Raw genomic sequence first — 26810 nt, 5'->3', positions numbered from 1 at the left:
AGTGTCTGCAATAGGATGCCATGGTCAATGGTGTCAAATGCAGCACTAAGATCCAGTAAGACTAGTACAGAGACAAATCCTTTATCAGATGCAATTAGAAGGTCATTTGTAACTTTAACCAGTGCTGTCTCTGTGCTATGATGCACTCTAAATCCTGACTGGAAATCCTCGAATAAACTATTATTGTTTAGAAAGTCGCACAGCTGATTGGCAACTGCTTTCTCAAGAGTTTTTGAGAGAAAGGGAAGGTTGGATATCGGTCTATAGTTGGCTAAAACCCCTGGATCAAGAGTAGGCTTTTTCAGTAGCGGTTTTATCACAGCTACTTTAAAGGACTGTGGTACGTAGCCTGTTGATAAAGAGAGATTGATCATGTCTAAAACTGAAGAGTCAATTAGAGGTAATACTTCTTTAAACAGCTTAGTCGGGATAGGATCTAAAATACAGGTAGATGATTTTGATGATGAAATTATTGAAATTAGTTGGTGAAGGTCAACAGGAGTAAAACAGTCTAAAACTGCGACAGACTGAGTAACAGTTTCTACGATTTCTGCGTTTGAAGACAAAACAGTACCTGTTAACGGCAGGAGTCGATGAATTCTGTCTCTAATAGTTAGAATTTTATCATTAAAGAAGCTCATGAAGTCATTACTGTTCAGAGCTAAAGGAATACATGGTTCACAAGAATTATGGCTCTCTGTCAGCCTGGCTACAGTGCTGAAGAGAAACCTGGGATTGTTCTTATTTTCCTCTATTCGTGCAGAGTAATAGGCTGCCCTGGCACTGCGGAGGGCTTTCCTGTATATTTTAAGACTGTCTTGCCAGGCGGACCGAAATTCTTCCAATTTGGTAGAACGCCATTTCCTTTCTATTTTCCGTGAAGTTTGCTTTAATTTGCGGGTTTGAGGAGTATACCATGGAGCTAACCTCCTATGTTTAATTTTCTTCTTTTTTAGGGGAGCAACAGAGTCAAGTGTCATACGCAACGATCCTGTAGCACTATCAACCAGGAAGTCAATCTGGGAGGGACTAACGTTAGCATAAGACTCCTCTGTTGTATTGAGACATGGCATTGAATTAAATACTGATGGGATCATATCCTTAAATTTAGCTACAGCACTATCAGACAGGAGTCTGGTATAAGAATTTTTGCCTACTGGCTGGTAGTCTGGTAATATGAATTCGAAAGTTATTAAATGATGGTCTGATAAAAGAGGATTCTGTGAGGAGACTATTAAGTCTTCGATTTCAATGCCATATGTCAGAACAAGGTCGAGGGTGTGGTTAAAACAGTGAGTCGGTTCATGTACATTCTGGCGGAAGCCAACTGAGTCTAATACTGAGATAAACGCAGTGCTAAGGCTGTCATTATCAATGTCGACATGTACAGTAAAGTCACCTACAATAATTACTTTATCTGCTTCAAGAACTAAGCTTGATAGAAACTCCGAGAACTCAGCTATAAATTCGGAGTAAGGACCAGGAGAGCGGTATACTACAACAAATAAAAGTGGCTGCACTGTTTTCCATTTCTCATGAGAAAGAGTGAGAACAAGGCTTTCAAATGAGTTGTAGTCGAGTTTAGGTTTAGGGTTGATCAAAAGGCTTGAGTCAAAAATGGCTGCAACTCCACCTCCTCTGCCGCTGCCTCGAGGAATGTGAGTATTAATATGGCTCGGAGGAGTAGCTTCATTTAGGCTCACATACTCTTCAGGACACAGCCAGGTTTCAGTCAGACAAAATAAATCAACATTATGGTCTGATATTAACTCATTTACTAGAACAGCTTTAGAGGACAAAGATCTGATGTTAAGGAGTCCACATTTAATTCTCCTATCTTGTTGTACTATTGCAGAGGTTGTTCTAATTTTAATTAGATTCTTATGTTTAACTCCTCTTCTCTGTACTTTTGGTTTACTTAGTTTACGTGGTCGGGGGGCAGACACAGTCTCTATGGAGTGTTGGGTGGGTAACTGCTCTAATGGAGGCGCAGAGAAGCGTGTAGGACTGCAGCTCTGCCTCCTGGTCTCAACTCTGAGTTGTCAGGGGTTAGGTTCATAAATAAAATCGGTCAGATTTCTAGAGATGAGAGCTGCTCCCTCCAAAGTGGGATGGATGCCGTCTCTCCTAATCAGACCAGGTCTTCCCCAGAAAGTCTGCCAATTATCAATGAAGCCCACACCGTTTGCTGGACACCACCTCGACAGCCAGCGATTGAACGATGACATGCGGCTAAACATATCATCACTGGTCAGATTTGGCAGGGGTCCAGAGAAAACTACGGAGTCCGACATCGTTTTAGCATATGTACACACCGATTCCACATTAATTTTAGTGACCTCCGATTGGCGTAACCGGGTGTCATTACCGCCGACGTGAATAACAATCTTACGGTATTTACGCTTATCCTTAGCCAGCAGTTTCAAATTTGATTCGACGTCGCCCGCTCTGGCCCCCGGCAGGCATTTGACTATGGTCGCTGGTGTCGCTAACTTCACATTTCTCAAAATGGAGCTGCCAATAATCAGAGTTGGTTTCTCAGCGAGTGTGTCGCCGAGTGGGGAGAACCTGTTAGAAACATGAAGCGGTTGGTAGTGACCCGTGGGCTTCAGCTTGGGACTATGCTTCCTTCGAATAGTCACCCAGCCTCCCTGGTTTCCCGGCTGCTCGGGAGCTGTCGAGGGACGGCTAGCCAGAGCTGCACTTGGTCGGTCCGCACCGACTACGGGGGCCTGGCTAACTATAGCTAATGGTTTTGTTTCCATGGTGCGGAGCCGAGCTTCCAATTCACTAAGCCTTGCCTCCAACTCACCAAATAAACTACATTTATTACACGTACCAGTATCACTAAAGGAGGTAGAGGAGTAGCTAAACATGTGACACACCAAGCAGGAGAGAGCTGGAGAATGACAGAGAGAAGCCATCGCTAGCTGCTAGGCTAAGTTGGTATAGCTAGCAGAGCAGACAAGCGCGTAGACAAATAAAATTGACGGTCGCTAAATAAACAGACTTATGGGTGCTTGAGCAGAACTAATGTTACTCTAGAGTGCGGATAAAAGGCCGCTGTAACAAAACACAGAGCAAATTACACTCAGAGGAACAAGAGCGACAAACGCACACTACTCGTAAGGCAGCAACCAGAAACAGGAAGTGAGACGATACGCTTACCTCAGCACAGGTACCTAAGAATATACCTATAAGAGGGAAATCAAAATAAAGTCCACCGTGGAATGCAAAGGGACAAACAATTATATCTACACTATATCAAAAAATAATGACAAGTAAGCATTAAAGTGAATATAGAAAAGAAAAATGGAAGTCTGAGTTCAGCATAAGAATTTCAGATGATGATTTATTAAAATGGTGAAAAGCACATGAAATTCCACCAATTCATGGATATGGAGAGAATTTCAATTTTTCTGATGCCCAAGGTCGAGAGTGAACATGCTGGAGAGAGTGTGGAGCGCCAGATGCAAATCACTCACATATATTTTGGTAATGTCACAAATTATTAATGTTTTGGTCAAGATACTTGGATAGTGTATCCCTCTGAGCTACATGGTACTCTAATTGTGAAATTCTACTTCTACCAGAGACAATGTATGAGTATGGGATAGGTATGTATGGAGATAGTAGAGGAAATCTAGACAATGGAAGATCTGACTCATCATTTGAGGTTGCAAACGGTTACAAAGACTACATCCAGAACAACTGATTTAGCTGATGAAACTGTGAGAATGGATGGACAACAATGTAACTCCCAAACATACAACACATACATCTTAAACTGCTAACACTTGATGGGATGACCCAGAAATGCTGCAGTTTCCATGTGTGAAAAGAGCTTGAAAGCAATTGTGATGGGCGAATATGCATCTTTGACGTGGAGACTGAAGAAATGCTCCATTGACACTTCCAAGTAGTTCATTATGCCCCATATCAGATTGCGCAGACCATTGATAATCTGAGTCTCATTCACATCTTAATTGTTTATTTATTGCGAATAAGCAACTATTGAATGTGAAAAACTTCCATAAGGGCTTGCAGTTATGATGCATTATTGCCGAGCCAACCACAGACATCTGCTTCAGCCACTTCTTCATCGCTGATTGAACATATTGTCTCGTATATTAGAGTCTCAATGACTCAGTTCTAAGCCTGCAGTCCCCTGCATGTGTTACCACTCAAAGTAAATGAATGCAAAATGTTTAAGTGGTGAACTTAATTCGTTAAATAAAAAAATGCATACAGAATACTTTGGTCACTTACGTGCTCACCTACCTCACAAAGAGGGAAATGTCTCCTTTACATCTCGCCCTCTGACTTTGCCCTTTTCTCACACAAAGAGAGGAGAATGACAAACGCTTGACATGCACATCAGTATTCATGACGGGCATTCATTAATCATTTATGGCTAATTTGGAGGGTTAACAGGTTGGGGCATGAGGTCTGTTCATGTTCAAACAATTATATGTTGATCGGGATTCATGAAGAGAACTTGTGTGATAGAAAGCATTTTGATTCTTAATGAGCTCTGACAATAATGGAAATCAAACCTAACCATGCATTGGAAGAAATTGTATGCAATGAAAAATGTTTTTGACTTCTGATAGCGGAGATAGTGGAGTCTGTGTGAGAGACTACCAACAACCTGGCATGTTTAATATGTGAGTCAGGCCCCCTCGCCTTATCACCCTAAACATAACTTTCCGCCGAAATGAAAACACACTCTTAGAGGCTTGTTTACCATAAAATTATGAGACTTGAAGTTCCTCAGTCTCTTTTTATCTTTACAGATTAGCCAAACGGTGGCTGAGTGTTTGTGTAAATGAAGGTAAACCATTTAGAGTTGTGTTCCACCTCTCAGACTCACACCTTTGTATGTGTTCCGGCATATTGATTACTCTGTGTCAGCCCTGTTACCACCAGCTCTCCCCCTGAGCCCCATGTCTGGATGACTCAGTGTTGACAATTGCATTACAGCCTATTATCTTCCAAATCCCAGGGCTTGAGTCACAGCTTACTGTAGGTTCTTCTTTGGAAAGTTGAAATTGCCTGCTGACTTTATACCTGGCTTCCTTTCTATGCTCTGTAACCTTCCTCCTCACCTTCACCCTACCATCCCATGTCCACCTGGCGAATATTATCCTTCACTCTCCACTCTTCCATTTCCTACTTTTCCCCTTTCCTCACCTCTGTTCTGCTCACCTGCTTCCTTTCCGCTTCTTCCTCTTTCTAGTCCTGCTCCTTTTTCTCCTTCACCTCCTCCACCTCCTCCACTGATCTTGAACCTGCCATGCACTGTGCAATAAACTACTAACTTGCCAACACAAAGTTACAAGTCAAGAGACATTTTTCTTTTCACACCACTTCACTTGAAATTTATCAAAGCCCTCACATGCATGCCGTGTTGAGGGTGCCTCTATTAAGTGGGAGTTTCCCACCTCTACACTTCTTTAACAGCAGCATGTCTGTGGCTTGCAAGGACGTGCATTCTGCAGCATAATGAGTTCGTTAATTGCTTATAGCTTGAAAAAGTCACATTTTTAAAAGCTGTGAGCATTTCTCTTCACGTAATACTTAAATACTTTGATACTTTTTAGGTGTAGAAAAGAACCAGTAGTGCTGCTGGTCAGTGACCCCACTTACCCTGAAGTCAGGCCTCTCAAACCACCCATCAAACTGTGCTTACTTCAAGTGTGTTCTTAAAGCCACATGAGACTTTGGTTGCCACAGTGATTTTGTATTCTAACACATTTAGAAAGAAGAATTCAGAAAGTCATCAGTGATGTTTGGAGCAAATATCATGTCGAGCTCTTTGCTGTTTTAATCAGCCTGATGGAGCTTTTATTTCGATGGACTGCTATTGTATTCTGATTATCACTCCATCAATGAAATCCAGACAGGAAGTTCAATACAGGATGAAGTTGAGCTGATCATGTCCGATCAGGATCAGCGAGGGACTCTGAGACAAGTTATTTGCCTCTACTTCTCTTTGATGTCCTGTCATAGAGGCAGTTGAGGTCTATTATTGAGTTGTAATAATTTAATTAGGTCATTATGAATCATTGAACATTGTGACTTCAATTAACTTTGCATTAGGTTAATGAAGATTCACCTGAAAGTGACGCTTCTGAGGTGAAGTTCTTCTTAATGTTCTGTGCGGCAGATGATTTGGGAATTTAACTTTGTCTGTATTGCTATCACAATATGAGTGTGATTTTTCCTCAACAAGATGGCTTTAATGTTAGTTTTTCAAGCTGTTTGTAATGCCTGCGCATACTGTATGCTTAACAGCTTTCACTCCTATCACAATGCCTAACACCCTGCTGATCCAATTAAATTGGTTGCAGAATTGGCCACATTTTTTTCATTTTTTATTTTTTTGACTGGGCTGAGAGTCACACAAAGAGTTTTTAGGAAAACACTCACCCTCCAAAACAAAATGGGGCAAGTGAAGATAAAGAGAGAGGCTCACCGGTGCAATAAAGCAAGTAGATGAGAAGCATTTGAAGATATCCTGCATTGAAGCTCGGGAATAGTTATAATGACAAAGCAGAAAAAGAAACAAATTGAAATCTGAATGAGGCAGCAAAATCTCCCTTTCTCTGCTCCAAAAAACTACAGTGGGCCCCTCTCACTGTCAGTTCACCAACTACAGAGTTTGGCGACTCCGCATAGATTGAATATGGCTTAAGCTTGTTTTGATCAGGGAGCACTAAATCCCGTGAACTGCTTTCCCTTTGCATCTCTCTCACATCCATTTCCATACTACTTCAGAAGTAAAAGGGAAATCTGAGACATTAATGTTATAGCAAATAATATGAAACAGATCTCAACATGGCGATTAGAAGACATTACCCATACTGTATGTGGCGTGTTCTTTTGCTTTCGACACAGAGAGCATGTGGAGTCTCAAAGCTGAGAGGTTACTCAGTCTTGATGAGAAACACTCAGGTGATCGATGTGAAACACTCAGGGCTTCACTGAGATGAGTAGAGTTTAGATGGAGTCTCATCTCCATTATCCACTGCTTCTCCCTCTGTTTTTTTTTTCTCTGCTTCAGTATTTCTGCCACATTCTTCTCCACCCTGCTGTCGACTCTGCAGCCTTAGAAATCCAGGAACCGCTCTCTGTTTCCAAACAAAATAATCTACTCTGTGGATGCAAAGCTTTTCAATTAAAGGAAGCGTTCATTAGTAATTTGAAGACATTTTTTAACTTTGAAGGCTTTTCTCCTTCAAAATTTAATTTGCTTTACGTGGTTTCAGCTGGTTTGTTCCTTCCTAACATTCTGCGGGGATTTGAATGAATAGTTTACTGGAAAAGATTTCAGATTCCAAACATATGCTTGTGTCTGCAATATTCATGGTGTTTTTGGCCTCCACCAGCCTCAGAATTATTCTGGGCATAAGGTCTGTGCCTCACAAATAGGCTGTTACTGTTGCAGGTCAGACATAATTCAATGAATAATGGAGTAAAATTGGTCATTTGTTTCCAACACTCTGCAGGAATGCTGCCAGATTGTTTTGATGTATGCGGCTATTAAACGCTTTCAAACAAAGCTAATGGATCAACCCCAGCATGCTGCGCTAAGATATATGGTATGTTAATTTCATGGTCATCTTGTGGAGAACGAAACTGGCTGGCCACTGGGAATGATGTAAGTGACATGTTAGTGACAAGTGCAAGAGGGATGAGTTTGTCCACGATCCATGCGCATGAAGTATCCAGACACAGCCAAGCGAGACACTGGAGGAGCGGCAATCAGAAGCTTCACGTCCAGCTGCAGTAAACTACTGTGATGAATTTCATGAACAGTTTATTCAATATTGCTATTACATCCCAGGTTCATAACAAGTCTGGAGGCATGACATTTGGTAATGCTCCCTCTCTCCTCCTCCTCTCCTCCCATCCCGCGCTCACATCGTAATTAAGAGGCTGCAGGAGGCTTTAGAGCTCAGCCTGAATTTACGCAATTGATACAAGCATGAAATGACTTATTGCCAAAAACACTGCATGAACATTCCAGCTATTAGAGAATAATCAGTGTGCCACTAAAAGTGGATTTTATTGCCGAGTGAAGACCGGACTGAGGCCTAAAGGTTTTAGCCTGTTATACCCTTCCCCCTGTAAAACAGGAGGGATGCTATCAATTAGCACTTTATCACGAGGAAAATCAATATACAATTTACAGATATGTCACTCAATCATAGGCCGCTGGAGTCTGTCTGTTCGTTCACAGGGCTGCCGTGCTAGATAAGGAATAAAGATGCTTTTTTTCAAATTGTCAATTATGATTATCATGACTGACGGCTCTGTCTTTATCTGGGGCACATTTTACAGAGCAGAAAATAATTTCTTTACTCTTTAAAGATACAGCAACCCAAGGATGGGACACATGACTGCATCCCTTTAAAGCTCCACTCATCAGCATTTTTGTATAAACAGCGGATCAGATAGTGCAGTCTTTCTGCAGTTGCCCTCAAATCTCCTTTGTGTCTTTCAGCTCTTTTTTGTTTGTTTGTTTTTATAACACACAGCTTTACTGTTTGGTTCAGTCTCAGTGCTGTCATTAGTCTCGCTTCCAGCAGCAGTAAAAACCACACGGCAGATGGGCAGTTGGAAACAAGTCTGCTAACTCCTCGAGAAGTTAGTGGACTCATGTCCAACCAAAACAGAGCTAGAAGTATCGTGAAAATTTGGCTTGCGTTCATCAAGTGGACACAAATATGACTCCCAGTGATGTCTGATTTTGCTCCTCATCGGCCGGATGGCATTTGTTTGTGAACACTTTCGGCACAACTACTTTTTGAGATGGTGATACGTCGGTGTTGTGTTTACAGAAAACACAAAACATTACATTTGTACAACTGTCCTTAACACCCCTTTAATTTGTGTAAAAATTATGCACATGAGTCACTGAAAGTGCAACTTCAATTCATTGTTCTGACTCATTTGACATTACTGCAGCTTTCCTTTTGACCGGAAGTTCTCAACTTCAGCAAGCATAATTTTAATGTCACTGTAACAAAGTTCACCAAACAGACAGAATGACACAGTATGAAGCAGCGCTCGTAACAGAGCCTGCACATGCACACATATCACACAGCTCCTGTACAGACTAACTTACATTTGAAATGTTAAATCAATCAACAGAGCGTTTCTGGCAGAGATCTCAGAGTATCATTCACAGGATGTCGTAACATGCATGCAGCAGAGATGCAGCCTGATTCAGTGGATGTCCTTGGAGCAGAAGAGAATCATTATAATCGCAGCATTTCAATCCAATTTAAGGAGATGAGATCAATGGACAAAGAGAAGAGCTGAAAGAGGCCGGTTGATCTAAAGAGCTTTTTGCTTCCTTTTGGAAATCCTGTTTAGAATGGTGAATTTATTGTGGCTTACACCACTGCAAAGAAATATGTGTGTGGACGGGTGTGGGGAGGGTGGAGGGGTTAGGTTCATGGCAGGGTATCCCACTATCAGTATCATCAGTCCTCCTGGGATCTCATTATTCACTGCTCAAGCTGACTACATCATAACAAACACCAAGCGGTCACACATTCTGGCATTTCTGTTGGTGAGTGTACATGTGTGAAAGGTCCATTATGTGGAAAGTAAGAGAAATCATTGAAAGCTAAAGGATAAAAATCCATATAAAATGATAAGAGACACAGAGAGAATAGAAAAGAAGGAGACAAAAATGAAGAATTGATAAGACAGAGACTTCCAGATTGTGAGATTTTCAGAGGAGCAGGAGTTGAGGAGGTGAAGCAACAGTTTTTGGTTGGTTGGCTCGAGTTCTGGCTGCTGATTGATCTGCAGGTGACAGCCGGTGTCAGGGGCTCTCGGCCAGGCTGTCAGTCCCTCGTGCTCTCCCACCCTCCCGCCCCCTTTCATTTTCACTCTGTCGCTCTCTCTTTCTCCCCCACTGCTTTTTAAACTCTCAGTAGTGCCAACTAATCTCTCACCTTCTTCTCTCTCCATTGATTCAACTTCTCTCTCTCCCTGTCCTCCCCATCATCATTCTGCTCCTCCACCCTATTCACCCATTCAGTGGTGACAGTTGGTTCCTCCACCACTGTCTCACACCCACCAACTTTGCCTTTTCGTTCCCCCGCTGCTGGGAACCAACCGTCCTCTACTAGGCACTGACCATTTCACACCACCTGTTTAGTATGCAAGAGAGCTTAATTGCTCATGTGCAGGGATTTAGTGTGTGTTTGTGTCCGACCTCGCGTGTGTGTTTGAATGTGAATGTGTGTCTGTGCCCTGAAAGCCCATGAACGCGGCACATTAGTTTTCTTCAGACATAGCCTCAGGATATTTTGGTGACCTTGGTCTTTAGTGAGTATGTGCATGTGTTGCTCAATTATAGGGATTTCTTTCTCCTGCACGTGGGTGTGCACATGCACTCTGAAGTTTGTGCTGGTGTGTGTGCTTGCATGCGTATGCACATGCATACATACAGGCACCCTTGAGGGGCAAGCGTAATGATAGGCTCGTTTGCACAGCTCTGCCTCTAATGATCTATTAAAGTACACTTAACCAGTAATTATATGGCCAGTCCCAAAAGGCTTATGAGGCCCCACGAGGGATAGCACAAGATACAAGACGACTATAGAAGAGCTAACGTGTGTTATGTAATGCACAGGAATCTATGATATTATGGCCTTAAACTTTGCTTTAGGGTTATGATGAATAAATGTAGTAGATTGTCAAATTAGAATTTTCTCCTGATGTGTGCAGAGGAAATTCAAATTAAGACAGAGATTAAGTGTTGATCTGTTTTAGCTCTCCTCTTCTAGACTTCTTTAAATTGCCAATATTCAAAAGTAGAATACAAAACAGTCAGTTTTGCTGTACTACGTTTTCAAAGTTCAGCTTTTCTAATAACAGATGGCTTCTTCTCCAACAAGGCTGTTAGACAATTATTCTAGTCATTAACAAGAATTGTCTTCTAAAGTTCAAGAGCAGTGAGCAGCCGGTCAGTTCTTTCTCTGCCTCAAATCATGATTAACTTATTTCTTAAAAATATTCTCTTTGCACTCGGCCTTTACAAAACTTGCATTCTCACACATTTTATCTTTTTGTTTCCATTTGTTCTGTGGTTTGGAATAACTCTTTGGGTTGTATCATTGTGAAACACAATCTCAGCTGCAGGCTCTGGTACAAACACAGTCCTGGTGCAGTGCAATCCAATCTGAAAGCAGTATCGGAGCAGGATGAATAATAGACCACGGACCAGCGATTATCAACCAGAGGCCCTCGGGCCTCATCTGGCCAGCAGAATATGAATGAATTAAAAAAAAATACATGCAAAAAACAGTGATAGAGGCCTGGTCCATCCTGAGAGTGATCGTCAATTATTTTGCCAACCACTGACAATGAGCCAAAGAGTCCACTATTAATAGTTCACCCATTCTGCAGAATCAGATTATTGTCCAGCTCCACCCTCTCTACTCCGTGGACCCACCGTCAAACTGCTCGGTTCCCAGGCAGCACATTCGACAGCAGCACACTGGCCAGACTACAGGAGGCAACTCCACAGTTGTCTGAGAGTCACTAACCTTGCCTGTTAGATGCAAGAGGAGTCACTTGGGTTTATTTTCATTCCAGCTGTTGTATTGAGTCTCAACTGAGTATTTGTGTTTGCTTCCTGGGTGAAGAGCTCTTTGTTGAGATAAGGACTCATTCATTAGTCATTGAACTGTGTGTTTGGTGCCAAGGACTAACTGCCTCCTTGGCAGAGGTCTGTGAAAGCATTTTCCAGTAAAGGATCTTTTTATCATTATGGAGTCTGTTCACTGTTACAGGCTCATAAAAATAACATTAATTTGGTAAGAAAGTGTTAAACACAATAGACGAATTAAGCCTAAACACACTGTTTTTTTATTTGAAAGTCCAGCCCCCATAGTACTAAGAAAGATTCTGGTCCTTGGACAAATGTAGCTGATGACCCCCGCCATAGGCTGCATAATGAATAGTGGACAGAACCATTGTGACGTCACCCATTGGTTTGTGGACCCTCATTATGGCCATCGCCATCAGGAGCCAGAAGTGACCATATTTGGATGATTTGCAGCCGGTGGTTGTGTCCCCTGCTGGCCAGTAGAAAGACTGCAGGTTTGAGGCACTTCCACATTTACTTCAACTTTTTAGACCTGGATGCTCTGTCCACTATCTATGAGTCTGAATTTCTGCAGGTGAAATTTAAGCGCTAGCACGGCCAGTGTTCTAACAACAGCAACAAACTTGTATATAACACAGCGACTTATCAGTATTCCTAATGATCCTTGACTTTTATAAACTTTTGTAGCACTACAGCGAAGCAGCAGCCCTCTGCTCTGTCTGCTGCGTGTAATATTTATAGAAACAATCTGTATTTCTTGAACAAGAGGTCAGAGTTTCCAACATTTTCTGCTAGAAATTAATAAGCTGTGACTGCACCTTCAGTAGGAGGAAAACATCACCAGCAGGTGGAATTGGGGTAGTAATATTGACTCATCAGATATTTACCTCCTCTCATCCTCTTTAAAGACTGTAGATAGTTTGCAAATGAGCCACGAAGAGAATCAAGGACAGTTTCTTATATGAGAAGACATTTTTTTCTGTAATATGCAGAGTCCCTAAGCACAGATATACAGTTTATGTGCTCTTTATAGCTGCACACTGTTTGCAGAGTGTGTCTTGCTGGCAGGACAGGTATCAGCCACATATCTTCCTGATGTCCTAGGAGCTCATCTAGAGCCCTGTGTTGACCCGCTCCCCATTTACCTGGAATGTATTTGTTACCAGAGCTTAATTTTAACATGCAGCCAAGGTGCCATCCTGCACACTAACATAGCTAAACAGTTGGGATTTCCTTGTTTCTGGGAGGTTGGCACAGGGAATAATAGGCCTCCCACTCAAAGTCAATATCCACTGCTTCCTCCTGCCCTGCTCTGCTCTGAGTCTGCATCAGTGCAGTCACCCACTAGAGTCTTCACAGTGGAGTGACTCATGCTCCGTCTCCTCGTGGTCTGAGAGCTTTTTCTACCTACCTGCTTATCAGTTATTTAATTCACTGACCTATTCACCCTTTTTGTCTGAGAATCCATTATCTGATTTGCCTAATCCCCTCTCATCCATTTTCCTCTTACAGATGAAAAAAGCAATTTTTCTGTCTTCCATCTTTGTGTTGCGGCACAGCTTGTGATTTGGACTTAGCACGCTTTGATATCTCCAGGAGCCAGTCAAGACTTCCCTTTGGCTTACTGCAGTATGTTTTTGCTTGTTTTTTAAAACTAAGATTCTGACCTAATCCTTAAAGCCAGTACCACACAGGAGGTGGGTTTGTACATGCCAGGAGGTCTAAAGGAAATGTTGCAGTTCTCAGCTTTGATCGTTGTTTCAGTTGACAGATAATTGTTTTCACATTTTTGATTTTGGCATTTATGTGTACTTGTAGCTTCTCTCCTACTTGTCTTTCCAACCTGTTGGCCATTGTAGCCACAATACATGCACATATGGTTCCCATTAGTTCTGCCTATACTCTCTGCTCTGCATACTGGCCTTACAACATCCCAGTGTCATATGCCTCTCCTCCCCCATCACGCCTTTTTGCTCTCTACCTCAGTCTCCCCTCTACCTCTCTCCATTTACAGACAGACAGACAGACAGACAGACAGACAGACAGACAGACAGACAGACAGACAGACAGACAGACAGACAGACAGACAGACAGACAGGGCTTGGTCGGGCTGTGATAAGCTAGATGACACAGTAGTCTGCCAGGCAAAGGCTGCCACCTGAGGGCAGACTAGACTCTGACACCTCCATTAACCTTCAGGAGATGCCCATCCCCTGTCACACCCCCGCCTCTTCTCCTTCTTGCTGTTCCTCATCTCTATCTCCACCTGTCCCCCGTCTGCTGTTCCCCTGGCGGAGAAAAACCTGTTTGTCCCTAGAGCAAAAGAGCCAAATAACAAATACCTGTATTTTCCTCACCTCCCAACCTGGAGCATTTCAATATGCCATAGATTTCTATCCCACTTTCTCAATTATCCATCTGTCCTCATTTTCCCCCCCATTTCCTGTCGCCTCAGGCTCTCTCTCTCTCTCTCTCTCTCTCTCTCTCTCTCTCTCTCTCTCTCTCTCTCTCTCTCTCTCTCTCTCTCTCTCTCTCTCTCTCTCTCTCTCTCTCATTCGTGCCCCTTAGCATTGCAATCCAGTATTCATACAGTGACCTGTATGTCGGGATATGCATATGGCCGGTGGCAGAATGCATGGTCTTGTGCAGTGATGCATGGCTAAATGGTGGAATGAACAAATTGCTGCAGCTTTCTCATGTCAATCATCTGGAATAATGGGAGTTAATGAAAAACTAAATGAGACAGATATCAAATCGGATGTAAACATGTTTGATTAACACATGCCCTTTTTGCTTTGACAATAATTCAATATGTGGTTTGGTGTTATCTAAAGTAGAAAATAGATCATGACAGAATGTGACAGGTCCCATCTAAATCAGCTGCTTTCACCCAATAATTCGCTTCTGTATCTCTTGTTTTTGCCCTGCAGGAATTCTCTTTACTCCGACTGGACGACGTGGCGAACCAACGGGTCAACATCGTCGGGTTTTCAGTCTTCAACAAAACTCATCCCTTCTTCCAGGACTTCGTGCTAAGCCTCAACCGCTCCTGGCAAGAGAACTGTGACCATGCACCCTTTGCTGGCACCCCAGTTAGTACACACGATAAATCTCACACACAGTGAAGACCAAGGTTACAAATCTACCCGTAATTGATGACCCCCTTTTATTTATTTCCTTTGCAAGGAAATAAGTCCTTCCTTACTCCATAACATCCCAGGCATTACTCCTCCAGTTATACTGCTGTGTCTGAAGCTCACCAACTAAAACACTGAAATCACTTAGACACAAAAAAAAGCCTCTGAAATATACAGCGATGACATTTATGCAGTTAGCAGTTATAATTGCAGGTGTTGCTGTAGGCAGTTGTTGTTTCCCAGACAGCTCATTAGTAGCGTTTGGCGCTCTCCTTATTACATTTATAATGGCATCTTCCTTGTTAAATTTGCTTCAGAGGAAATGCAAAGCAAAACAGCAGCTTACGTTCACAGCCTCCCCCGAAATCATCCACTGCTCCCATGTAAACATTGTCTATAGTTTAACATTTGACATACTGTGCTCTGCATATTTCAGTGAGTGACTTCAAATAAGCCTCTTGTCACCAAGCTACTGTTTGCTCATGAATGACTGAAGACTGTTGCCAGTTTTTATTCTAAGGAGCTTGAATATTTACATTTTTTTAACATCTGAGACCACCCAGTAGACAGAGAAATTGGCCCTCATGCTTGAACATTTTGTGCTCTTAGCATTGCACTCTCACTTTCTTTATGAGCTGGGCTTATCAAAGTTTTCTTCATCAGATTCAGCAAGTAGAATGTCGTAAATTACCTGTATAAATACGACAGGGGCCACCTATTCCTAATTGACCGCTTGTTTATGAGGCCAAAATTTATGAGATTATTATCAGACTCCACAATAATCCCTCTCAAGGCAAAGCTCTCTCGCCCATTTGTCCATGTGAGTCATAAAAACGACACCTGAGAATAACAAGAAGAACCTCATCAACTATTAGATTGAATTCCTGCTCTCAGAGAGCAGTAAAGAAAAGTTTCCTGTAATATTTCTTACATGTCAATAGTGGAATTAACTTTCTCTTCACACATACCATATTTAAAATATTCTATCCCGTCGTTTATTAGTTTTGGTCGCATTTGATAAGGTGCACACATTCACCATTAACTAGGTGCTTATTAGTATGCATATTAGTAGTCTGTTGGCTCTTTGTTCGTCATTATTAAGCTCTTTTTAATGCCTTATTCTGGGGGTTAGGGTTAGATTATTAAGATCATAGTTCAGATACTTCCTTACTATGAAAAAGCAGCAATTAGGAGGTAATTGAGGAAAAATTCGTAGTTATTGGGCTAGTAGTTGTAGAATATTGTCATGCAGAATGCCTAATGCCTAATAAAGAGCCAATATGCTATTAATATGCATGCTAATAAGCAGCCAGTTTATGGTGAATATGTGTACCTTAATATAAAGTGTTTTACGTTTGAGCTCAACTTAAAATTTTTCAAAACATGCCGTGAATAATTAGGCGTACATGCTGACAAATACAACAAGAACCAAGAAGAACATCACGTCTGGGTGCAAAAACAGTGTTTGCAAATCTTCTTTTTCTTAAGGGCGCTCATTAGGAACCAGAAATTCAGTAAAGTCAATTAATGAATGAATCCCTCTCGATGTTTGAAGTTAAGAGAAAGTAAAAAGAAAAAAGAAGCAAACACGCTCAAACATGCACCCATCACCCCTTTCTGCTTCACACAAGCGGGGCGGTGAAGCAGGTTAAGAATAGTTTGAACACAGCGTAAAAAAATATTGTGTTTTGTGCGCAGCAGGTCACTCGGATACTTCTGAGCCTGCAGCAATTAAGACTTGTGACTAATTAGCTAATAACTAGAGAGAATAAAGGCTGAGGAAGGCAGAGCAAGAAAGTGATTAACTCATTTAGACATGCACATAGATAATTTGCTGTCTTTTCATTGACAGTAATTAGGTCTGGAGGAAATGTAACTGTGGGGCTCGCGCATACAAAAAAATGCATGCAAGTGACCTCTTTACATGTGTAGAGCTGAGACGTTTAATGCATTCAGAGATAAAGACTTGCACCACGCCAGCTGATCATAAAAGTTCATCTGAGAAACTGCAGGCCACTGCATTTTAGGTGGGTGGTTTACAAGAGATAAGGCATAGTCAGACAAATTATGCTGCCTTCAAATCTTGCAAAAGCTAGCATCAAGCAAAGTAACCACACAGACACATGGATAGTCCTCTTTTCTATCTGAGACTAAAGCATCAGTAACTTTGAAAGAAGAGACCATGCTATGCTGAGTTAATATTTGTCCGGACTTGTTGTACGAGTCATGTAATATTAACTCTCTGCTCCCAGCCACTCTGTGGGCTACAGAGACAGATAGTGAGCAATGAGACAAATAGCATGAAAGACAGACTTCCAGAGTGAAACGAAGATGAGTACAATGTTATTAGCTTCACGTAGATAGATATTATTAGACTTGAGTGGAATATAATCGCTGGAACAATTTGACAGTTTGACTGTATGTGTTCCCACCACTAGGACCTTACTCCCATATTTCAAACCTAAAATGCACTGACTTGTAGTTGTAATGTCATCACAGACTGTTTGTGTACACTACATTGCTCTTAAAGTGCAGTCCACCAATTAAACTAGCCAATTCAAGGTTGTAATACATCACAGTTTTGTAGTTTAATGGCCTATTGCAGTTCTCTTTGGTCTCCAATATTTACTGTGCATCACAGTCTCTCTCAGTCCTCTATCGATATCCACCAAACAACCGGGCCTTTTCATCTCGAGTTCCATTACATGGACGTACAGCGGTGAGGCTCAGACTCTCCCCGAGCTCCTAATGCAAGGCATTGTGCGCTTTAATCAAATGTACATAGTAGGATGCAGTGGTAGTGACGATGAGGCTGTTTGTACAGGGGAGATGAGAGGAAAAGTTGCCTCTCCCACTGTTTTCTGGCTCTCGCTGAGATGCAGACGGTAATTTGAATGGTCAGGGTGTGCCAGCTTCATTGGGGATAAGAGTAGGAAGGACAGAGTCTCTCCGAGAGAGGGAGGGAGAGAAAGAGAGGGAGAGAGAAAAGGGGAGAGAGGGGGAGAGAGAGAGAGAGAGAGAGAGAGAGAGAGAGAGAGAGAGAGAGAGAGCTGCTGTCAGCAGATCAGAGTCTTTCTAATGATCTAATGGAATAATCTCATTGCCACTCCAGGGATGGGTTAACCCTTCACTGACCGCTAACCACTGACATGTTACACTTGCAGTTTGTAGGCTTTGAGTTTTTGCAGCTCTGTGTGTGTGTGTGTGTGTGTGTGTGTGTGTGTGTGTGTGTGTGTGTGTGTGTGTGTGTGTGTGTGTGTGTATGTGTGAAAGAGAGAGAGAGAGAGAGAGAGAGAGAGAGAGAGAGAGAGAGACTCTGTGAATGCATAATGTATTCACCTTCTTCCTCTCGCTCTCCCCCTGCAGCTCTCCTCGGCTCTGCTCTTTGATGCGGTATACGCTGTGGTGGCGGCGGTCCAGGAGTTGAACCGTAGCCAGAATGTTGGTGCCACTCAGCTCTCCTGCAAGTCCTCCAAGATCTGGGAGCACGGCACCAGCCTCATGAATTACCTGAGGATGGTAAGATTGCCTCTGCTCAACACTTTTTACCTAAGAGCAATAGTTTGACATTTTTGGAGGTGTGTTTATTTGCTTACTTGAGTTAGGTGAAAAAAACTGATCTTCATGTCTGTACAGTAAACATGAAGCTGCAGCCAGAAGCCATTTATCTTAGCTTAGCATAAGGACTGAAAAAAGATAAACAGCTAGCCGTGCTCTCTCTAAAGATAATAAAATCTGCCAACCAGCATCCCTGAATCTCGCTAATTAGAATGTTATGTCTCGTTATATCTCACACTATTATCTTCTGTCAGTGAAAATATCAAGGCTGTAAAATATACAACTACAGCAGCCAGTTTGCTTAACCAAGCATAAATACTGGGAAACACTGGGAAACGTCTGGGTTATCTCTTCTTCCTTTAATCTGTACAAGAAAACATTTCTTGGCTCCCTGGTCTCGTTACTGTGAGGCAACCAGCAGACACTCCAGGAAGTCACTGCACCCCCCCAAAAAGTAGTCTTGCACATAACCTCCAGTAAAACCACAAATTTGAATTTTTACACTTTGTATCGATTAAACAGATGTGATGAAATGTGTTCATTTGTGAACTGTAAAGCTGTTGGTGGTTTTGAAGAGAGCCAAGCTAGTGGTTTCCCCCATTTTCAGTCTTTATGCTAAGCTAAGCTAACCAATTGCTTCATATCTACCACACACTAATGACAGCAGTAATAATCTTCATGTTTGACTTTTTTTTTTTTTTTAAACTTTTTCACTGTTTCTGTTTCACAACTCCACAACGGCTCTTCAGAAACCTATGGTTGACGTCGTGGAGACTGCATCCATAGGTTCTTCAGGCCCTGGTTGAGATCTTCGTTATTGCTTCACTTTCTTTGTATTAATTGGTTATTTACAAGATATTTCCACTGACAGCGCATGATAATGTGTCGTCTTCTTTAAATATAAACGCCCCATCCACCACGTTAGTTTACCTGGTCTCTGCATCATACTGAGAGACAGTAGAGCAGGAGAGATAAGGATGAGCTGTCAGTGAATAAAATGTGTTTTCCTATTAGGGAGAAATGGCTGTAAGTTATTGGGCCATCGAAATGCTTAAATGTGACATGTATTCGATATCAGACTGTTTGTCTTTCTCTCTAAGAGAAGGAAGACTTGAATAATGGCTCCTCTATTTTGCAGTAAATTGAAGATATTAGAGCACCGTCTTCATATTTTTACTCAAAATTTGACGTTTCATGTTTCACTGAGCCAGCAGTGCTTACGTAGACTCTTATCCATAAGTGGTGATGCTGAGAAGGAAGCGGGCAGGATTTCTTGGCGAGGTCTTTTAACGTGTTACTGTCTCTGTGTTGGATAGGTAGAATTGGAAGGTCTAACAGGCCACATTGAATTCAACAGCAAAGGCCAGCGGTCTAACTACGCCCTGAGGATCATGCAGAACAGCAAGGATGGCCTAAGGCAGGTAAAGTAACTCCCCGGTCTTACAAGTCTGATGTTGGTATTATCTGCCTTCAAAGTAATCCCATGCCTTAGCTTCAGACCTCAGCACGGCCTTGCTACAGCACAAAGTTCATGTGATTGCTTCCAAATAATTTCCACATGGATTGTGCTGTGTTTCTGAAGTGACTCACGCCTCCATTTTCACTGGTCATAATATACCTGCTGAACACAAAGCTCCCCGGCACAGCCCTGATCTCCACAGGACACTGCTTCAGGCAAATGTTATAGTTTTCTTTATGGCAGTGATGTAACTCCAGCTGGATCGTACAGCAGGGAGCCGTGAAAACACTTGCTCAGCTGACATCTTTTGGTGCAAACAATCCCCATTATCCTGCTAGCATGAACGTTATGGTGCCAGAGGACAAAATGAAGTATCAGGGCTGTCTCTCTGAGGGTGAAAAAAAAGCATGTTTTTACAGAAAGTAGATAAAGGTTAAACCAGAAGGTGTTGGCTTTGCTGCGGCCTCTATTATTGCTTTTACAGATGTGTCTGCAGGACGTATATGTGTTAGATGCATATTTAATATTGTGATTCTTAATGGATTAAAAGAGCGATTAGTAATATTTTACTCTCTTGTCTCACAAAACAGCTATAATATATCAGCAGGGATCTGTGGGTGGTGTTGATCAAACCCAATCACTCCAGTATTGCCTCAGTGGATGCTGGGATTGCGTGCTTCCTACACCAGCAACCTTGCTGTGCCCTTTCCTTCAGTGAAAATACTCGATATGCACCACCAGGCATCCCAGCCCTGAACCATCCTGCACAATTGCTAAAACTAGTCTCCACTGACATCTCCTTGCCTCAGTTCCACACCAGGGAACACTGTTTCAGATACTTTACAATTTCTTTTAGATTGAACACATTGACCAGGATTACGAAGACTGGAAGTAGTCAGTAATGAAATGTAAGTGACGAGAGGCTTTGGGCAGCTTCCAGTACTGTTTGCTGATGAATGAATGGCAGAACAACTGCTGCCCCTGTGCTGTGCTCTGTCTCAGTTGCTCAGGAGTTGGTGATATTATATCAGGAACATCACCACAAAAGTCATTCTAGACTCATTGCAACAATATGTAAATATTAAAATAGAGAACTGAGAACCCTCTACTGCAGACCTAACATTTCCTGGACCTCACTTTGGGAACCGGTGACCAGGAGTTTAACAGGGCTAGTAGAGACAAGAACATTGCTTCAAATTCAAGACTGGCTGGGGAAAATCAGTTTGGGCAAAGTGATTGCCCAACACTGACATCCATCAACCGCATCTTCAAACGCTCCAGTGGAGCTGAGCCGTCACTGGCAGTAAAACTCTGTGCTTGATCTCCCAGGTAAAAAATATAAGGCGCATATGAGTAATGGAATCGAAGGTAAACAGCAGCACAAAAGTAGCAGAAGCCTTGAATAGGTGAGCGACAGATGTGTGGATCAAGATAAAGAATCCGGCTGTGGTCGTTTTTGCTTTCATGGTTAAAAGCCGGGTAGCCGTAGATCTCAGAATATTTACAATGATAACCCCTTCATGTGAGTCACAAAACAGCTGTGTGTGTGTGTGTGTGTGTGTGTGTGTGTGTGTGTGTGTGTGTGTGTGTGTGTGTGTGTGTGTGTGTGTGTGTGTGTGTGTGTGTGTGTGTGTGTGTGTGTGTGTGTGTGTGTGTGTGTGTGATAACTCTGTACTATGGAATAAACTCTGGATAAACAAAAATGTATATTTGTGAACCCAGTGATTTAAAGAAGGAGCAAGCTTTTCCATGCCAACAAGGAATATGACTTGACATTGTTTCTGAAATTTCTAAATCCTACATTTACATAACAGTGACAGTTGTGCCTCACGGTATTTTAAAAGAAAACTAGTCATTTTTGCCAAAACACAACATTTGAGAGTGTCAAGCAACCGAACATAAATTAAGTTTTACTGTGACCTTGAGTCTTAGACCAGATTCATCCAGAACCATGAGCATGAAGTGCAGACAGGGAGAAGGCAAAATCCAGAGGCTGGGGAACAAGGCGAAGTCCAAGAAACCGTAAATACTAACACTCAGGAATGCTGGAAAGCTACTAACACATGAGGCAGGGAAAGACAATCTGGCAAGAAACAAAGAAAACAAATGAGTATAAGGACACAAGGTCGACCAAAGGCGAGACCGGGAGCAGGTGCGGGAGCACAGGTGTGGTTCATCAGGACTGGGAACAAACAGGAAATACAATAGGCAAGGTTAATGGGTTGTAACATACCCAGTTTAGAGATAAATAATAATAAAACTGTATTTGTATTGCACCTTTCATGCAGGAGTTGCAGCTCAAAGGGCTTTACAGGGAAGGAATCACATGCACCAAGTGGGTACTTTACATAAAAAGAGTGGACATAAAAACAGATAAAAATGAATGCAAAATAATTGAAATAAGGATGAAAATAAAATTATAGACAATGCATAAAAGCACACAATATAATATCCAAATCTAGGTAAAAATAGATAATTCAGTGATTTCCTATTGACATTAGTGCACATGTGCAGTACGATGAATTGTGGTGGGTTTAGGATTAAATACATATACCTCTGTGGACATTTTCACTGTATTTGTCTCATGTATTTCGACTGTAGTTATGGATGCTGGAGTGAAAGGAGACACATTAAGTGAGCTCTCTGCACCTGAGGTTTTGTGGTTTTGTCATCTCACCCATAGACATACGTGGACACACAATCAAGCAAACATCTGCTCCTTTGCTTTTGTCCAGCTAAACTGAATACAGCAGCTATTCCTCTTTTCTCGGTCCCTCTCATTATCTCTGCTTCTTCCTCGTTCCCATCAAGGCCATACAATAAAAGAATGACACTTTCACCCACAATGAGCTCGCATCCTCACTTGTTAGGTTTGTCCTATTATGAGTAAATAGCACAGAATATTTTCAATACCATCATCGTGAAACACAGTAGCTGAAGCTGTCTGCTGCTTTTATACAGCTTGCTCTTAAAACCCTGTTTTCTATAAATGTCAGGACTCAATATTTCACTTTTCATTTTAAGGCCTGTTGCTTGATGTAAAGTGATGACTGTAATCCCTTAAAGTTTATGCCTTTTCATGGCGCTGTACCAACCAATGCATAGCATATTTCCCAAGGAAATACCTGTCTCTCACCCTGACAGCTATAGCCTGCTATTCCCCGCTGCCCTGACTATTGTATTTCCTGTCAATGCTGCATTATGTATGATGGTTATTAACTTATCCATAATCCAACAAACTGTCACCACTCTGCAGCAGCAGATAGCTGTATCTGTGCTTCCTTATCTACGGCATTTTAAGTAGCTGTTGTTATACGATTATGACACAGACAAGACACGGTTTGACAGTACAGAGAGAGAAAGCTCTGAGCTCCCCACTGCTGTTTTAGAGCATTTGACCCTCTCTGTTGGGATGATCACCATGAGAGAGGGGATTGAGTTCCTGCCTGATTATGAGAAAAATCTTACCTAAGCAACCCGTAAAAGAGTCAGACAGCAGCCCATCTGCCTTTATTAACCTTGTCTGTGTCTCCCCATGTCCCCTCCTGATGCTGGCACTGGGCCAGTCAAGCAGAAGGATAATGCTATCAGGCCTAATGTGATGATTTCAACCAGAAGTATTATAAAGCAGTCCTGCCAGTTATGTTAATGGGGAGAGGCAAGGTGTTAGACGGGGGGACAGGATGGGGCTGTTGTTTGTTTTGTTGACTAACACCTCCCACATGCTGTTGGGTTGGGGCTGCTTCAGCCAGGCAGACACTGGAGGTGCCAGGGCCTTGGCAGTGGTAAGGAATGTGGCTCACTGCCTACACACACACTCACAGAAAGAGAGAGTTTAAGCAGAATATTTACAAATCAGCACATGACAAGTTGAGGTTTCAGGTCTTTTGTTTAGTTAAATAGAGTAGTAGCATCATAGTCTATAACGCCCACACCGTGTCTGGCCAGTAAATGCACATTAAAATGAGGGCTTTCATTCAAAACGCAGCCTGAAAAAGCTTCCATCAACACTCTGTGGAGACAGACAGCAGTGAGGCTCATCGTACACAGCCTCCATTTCTCAACCTCACTTCCTCTCTCTTTCCGGAGTCGGTAGCAGACACCTTCCTCTGATCCCAGCCCCTATAGATCGCCTCACATGTGTGACCATCACCTCCTCGGGGGGTTCAACACCCTACAGCCAATCACCGTCACAAACTGAATTTCTCTGGCAGGCATTTTCACACATTAGAGCAGTTTCCTGCTGCTCTGCTTTTACCACCTTGCTCTGTTTAATCTAGCCATCTATCTACCTGTATCTATCTATCTATCTGTCTATCCATTCATTTAGTTACCATCACAGGTTGTTTTCTGCATCACTTTACAATCTAATGAATAATGAGGCATGGGATGTGCTGTGCATTCGCATCTGTAATGCAACCATCAGCTCTGACTAGAGTATTAATCACTGGCTGCGTTTGAAGGCTAAGGAATTGGAGAAAGTCATTCGTGCTCTATTTTTACAGCGAACCTCGACATCTGTAATCCCGAGTAACAGTGAGTCTGTGCTGTTTCTGTTCCTGGTCGTTCATTAATCTGCAGCAGGGATCTTATAGAAACTAAACAAAGGACTTATATCACACACGTGCTTCAGGACTGATTCAATGTAAAATCTGACATGGAAGGTGTTAACCGGGTGAAGCCCCAAAGGGTGATCATAATATTGCATATGTGGCTGCTCAAATTCATTATTAATGCTTTTCATTCAGATCTTTAAACCAGAAAATTAGATAATGTCCTTTTTTTTCCTTTGTTTGAATGATTCATTATCAGATTCTGGAAGAGTTCATTTTAACCATGTGTGGTCTGAAGCAAAATTCATCACAGTGAGAGGCACGCTGTGATATCATCTGACAATGACCCGCCTAAAGGACCATAACGAAAGAGCGAAACTTATCGGTTTAAGTTTGAAAACAACTATTTCATATGACAGTTCAGTTAGCCTCCCTTATTTCCAGAATACATGTAGCTGCATTACGCAATATTTTTTTTATTTGCTCTGCTTTGGCAGGCAAAGTAAATTTCCCAGCTGCTCCTGTGTTGGCAGCCAGGTAGGCCAATGATGATGGTGTAAGAAGTTGGCATTGCATTGTCCGTGCTCTGGCCGAAGCACAGCTGGCACCTGTAACCAACAACAATCCACAGAGGAGGTGAGAGAGGCAGGTGGAGGGAGAGAGGGAGGGAGAAGACAGATGAGAAAAGAGGACAAGAGGATGACAGGCAGAAAGTAAATGAGACATAAAGGGCATACAAGAGAAAAATAGGACAGAAAGAAAAGAGGCAAAGACAAAGCGATAAAACTCGAGAAAGTCAGACAATATTTCTGTATGTCAAATAACAGCTGGGGCTGCTTTTTTCCAGCACATGTACTACTTAATCTGTCACCACACCTAATGCTAAAGGCAACAGCGTTGACCTTCACTCCTATTTCTCGTGGAGTGACTAATCGTATTATATTAAAGGAATAGGCTGTAATCCTCTATATCCTTTTGCTACGTCTATTCACAAACCGGTGTAATGAGCTAGATAAAAGAGTCTAATATGAAGAAGTATCTTGGCTTGTGCGAGTGTGAACGCGTTTCTGAGTTTATATCCTCCAGATGGTGTGAACACCAGGGGTATGCTGTAAAACAGTATCATTCTGGATAGATACACATGGCTAATGTAACTCAACCTGTTCCTGTGAACGCACAGACTGCTTTCTCTCCTCCAGGAACATCAAAAGACGGAGCAGTTTCCTAACTCACACCCTTGTTGCTCAAATGGATTACAGCATTTTCTCTTCTCCGGGCTCAGAAGTATGAGAGCTGTTGTCACTTCATTGTGATACTGGGCCGTGGCGGCTGTAGGACAGTTGACTGATCTACCTAACATCAGTGTGTATTTGCTGCCGTGTGCCTGCGTGTGCTCATCTGCATGCGTGCTATTTATGTTTATACGGCGTGTGTGTCAGTGCTTATGTGTGAGCAACGATGGGGTCAGTGCCAGCCCCCGCTGCCTGCTTCTTGGCTCTGCACACAATCGGGCACATCGAGACCACTGCCATCTATGCGTGTTTAGCAGAGACACAAGTCTTTTTCCAAAACAAACACACTGCAGGCTGCCAGCCAGCAGCACCACAGCACACACCATTCTGACAGAGCGGTCCAGCCTCTCTGCAGCCCCCTGGTCTCAGTAGACTGGCCCTCGTTTTCTGCATGGAGCTCATTGACAGCAGCACGCCTGTTAATTGGAGGAAGCTGTAAAATGAGTAATTATTGCAGTTTGGGGCATGCAAGCTGTTGCCTGTTACATCGCTGGGCTCTGTTGTGAGAGAGTGTGAGAGAGTGCAGAAGAGAGGGTGCTATGTAAGCTGCAACACTGTGTCCCTTTTTAAAGTGTGCATTGCAGGGGGTTGGTGAGCTGCAAAACACTCTTGGCCAACGCCTGGAGAGAAGAGAATCGCTAATTACGTTCTGTAATGGAGGCACTTAATCACAGCTTTGGTATAGGCACCACCTGAGAGAAAGAAGAGAAAGAAACAACAGAGAAATATTTTCAGTTAAAGCGTCAGTTGGAGAGACTGGAAGAGGCTACAGAGCAGGGAGAAGGTTACAGCAGGACATGCCGGCCAGAAGTGGAAAAGGGCAAAGGCCGACTCCAGCATGACTCACAGCAAATTGTTCTCATTATCGGGTCCACAGGTGCTTCGCAGAATTCGATGCTTTAGAATAGATTTGGCTTTGACATTCTAGCACAATCATAATCTCTCGCGGGGTTGGTGGCTAGCAGGTGTCAAACTGAGCCCAGCTGCTGTAGGAAGCATGGAAGGTTTTGAGGCATTCCTTCAGTGACTGGGACCCGCCGTAGTTACACCAGTTGTCCCTGAATCTGCACATTTTTTTCTCACTTTGTTTTATGCCATCTTCAAATCAAGTTGAAAATGCGTTTGGGTTTTTTTTTTCCATCACTTCCGCTGAAGTAATAAAAATACCTCCTTGGG

The 26810-nt window shown here is 42.5% G+C and overlaps 1 protein-coding gene across 3 annotated transcripts in view; it reads left to right on the top strand.

Annotated features, from left to right (window-relative positions):
- grik4 (glutamate receptor, ionotropic, kainate 4) overlaps positions 1-26810 on the top strand; it is a 274826-nt gene that overhangs the window by 208005 nt on the left and 40011 nt on the right. For all 3 annotated transcript variants that reach the window (XM_070969982.1, XM_070969980.1, XM_070969981.1), the window contains 3 exons: positions 14566-14727; positions 18139-18291; positions 19647-19751. In XM_070969982.1, the coding sequence (XP_070826083.1) occupies positions 14566-14727; positions 18139-18291; positions 19647-19751 (420 nt within the window). The remainder of the gene's footprint in view (positions 1-14565; positions 14728-18138; positions 18292-19646; positions 19752-26810) is intronic.

The sequence above is a fragment of the Chaetodon trifascialis genome, chromosome 9, assembly GCF_039877785.1.
Source record: "Chaetodon trifascialis isolate fChaTrf1 chromosome 9, fChaTrf1.hap1, whole genome shotgun sequence".
In the NCBI taxonomy this organism is placed as follows: Eukaryota; Metazoa; Chordata; class Actinopteri; order Chaetodontiformes; family Chaetodontidae; genus Chaetodon; species Chaetodon trifascialis.
Note: the sequence above shows the minus strand (reverse complement) of the source record. Positions and strands in the feature narration are given on the sequence as shown.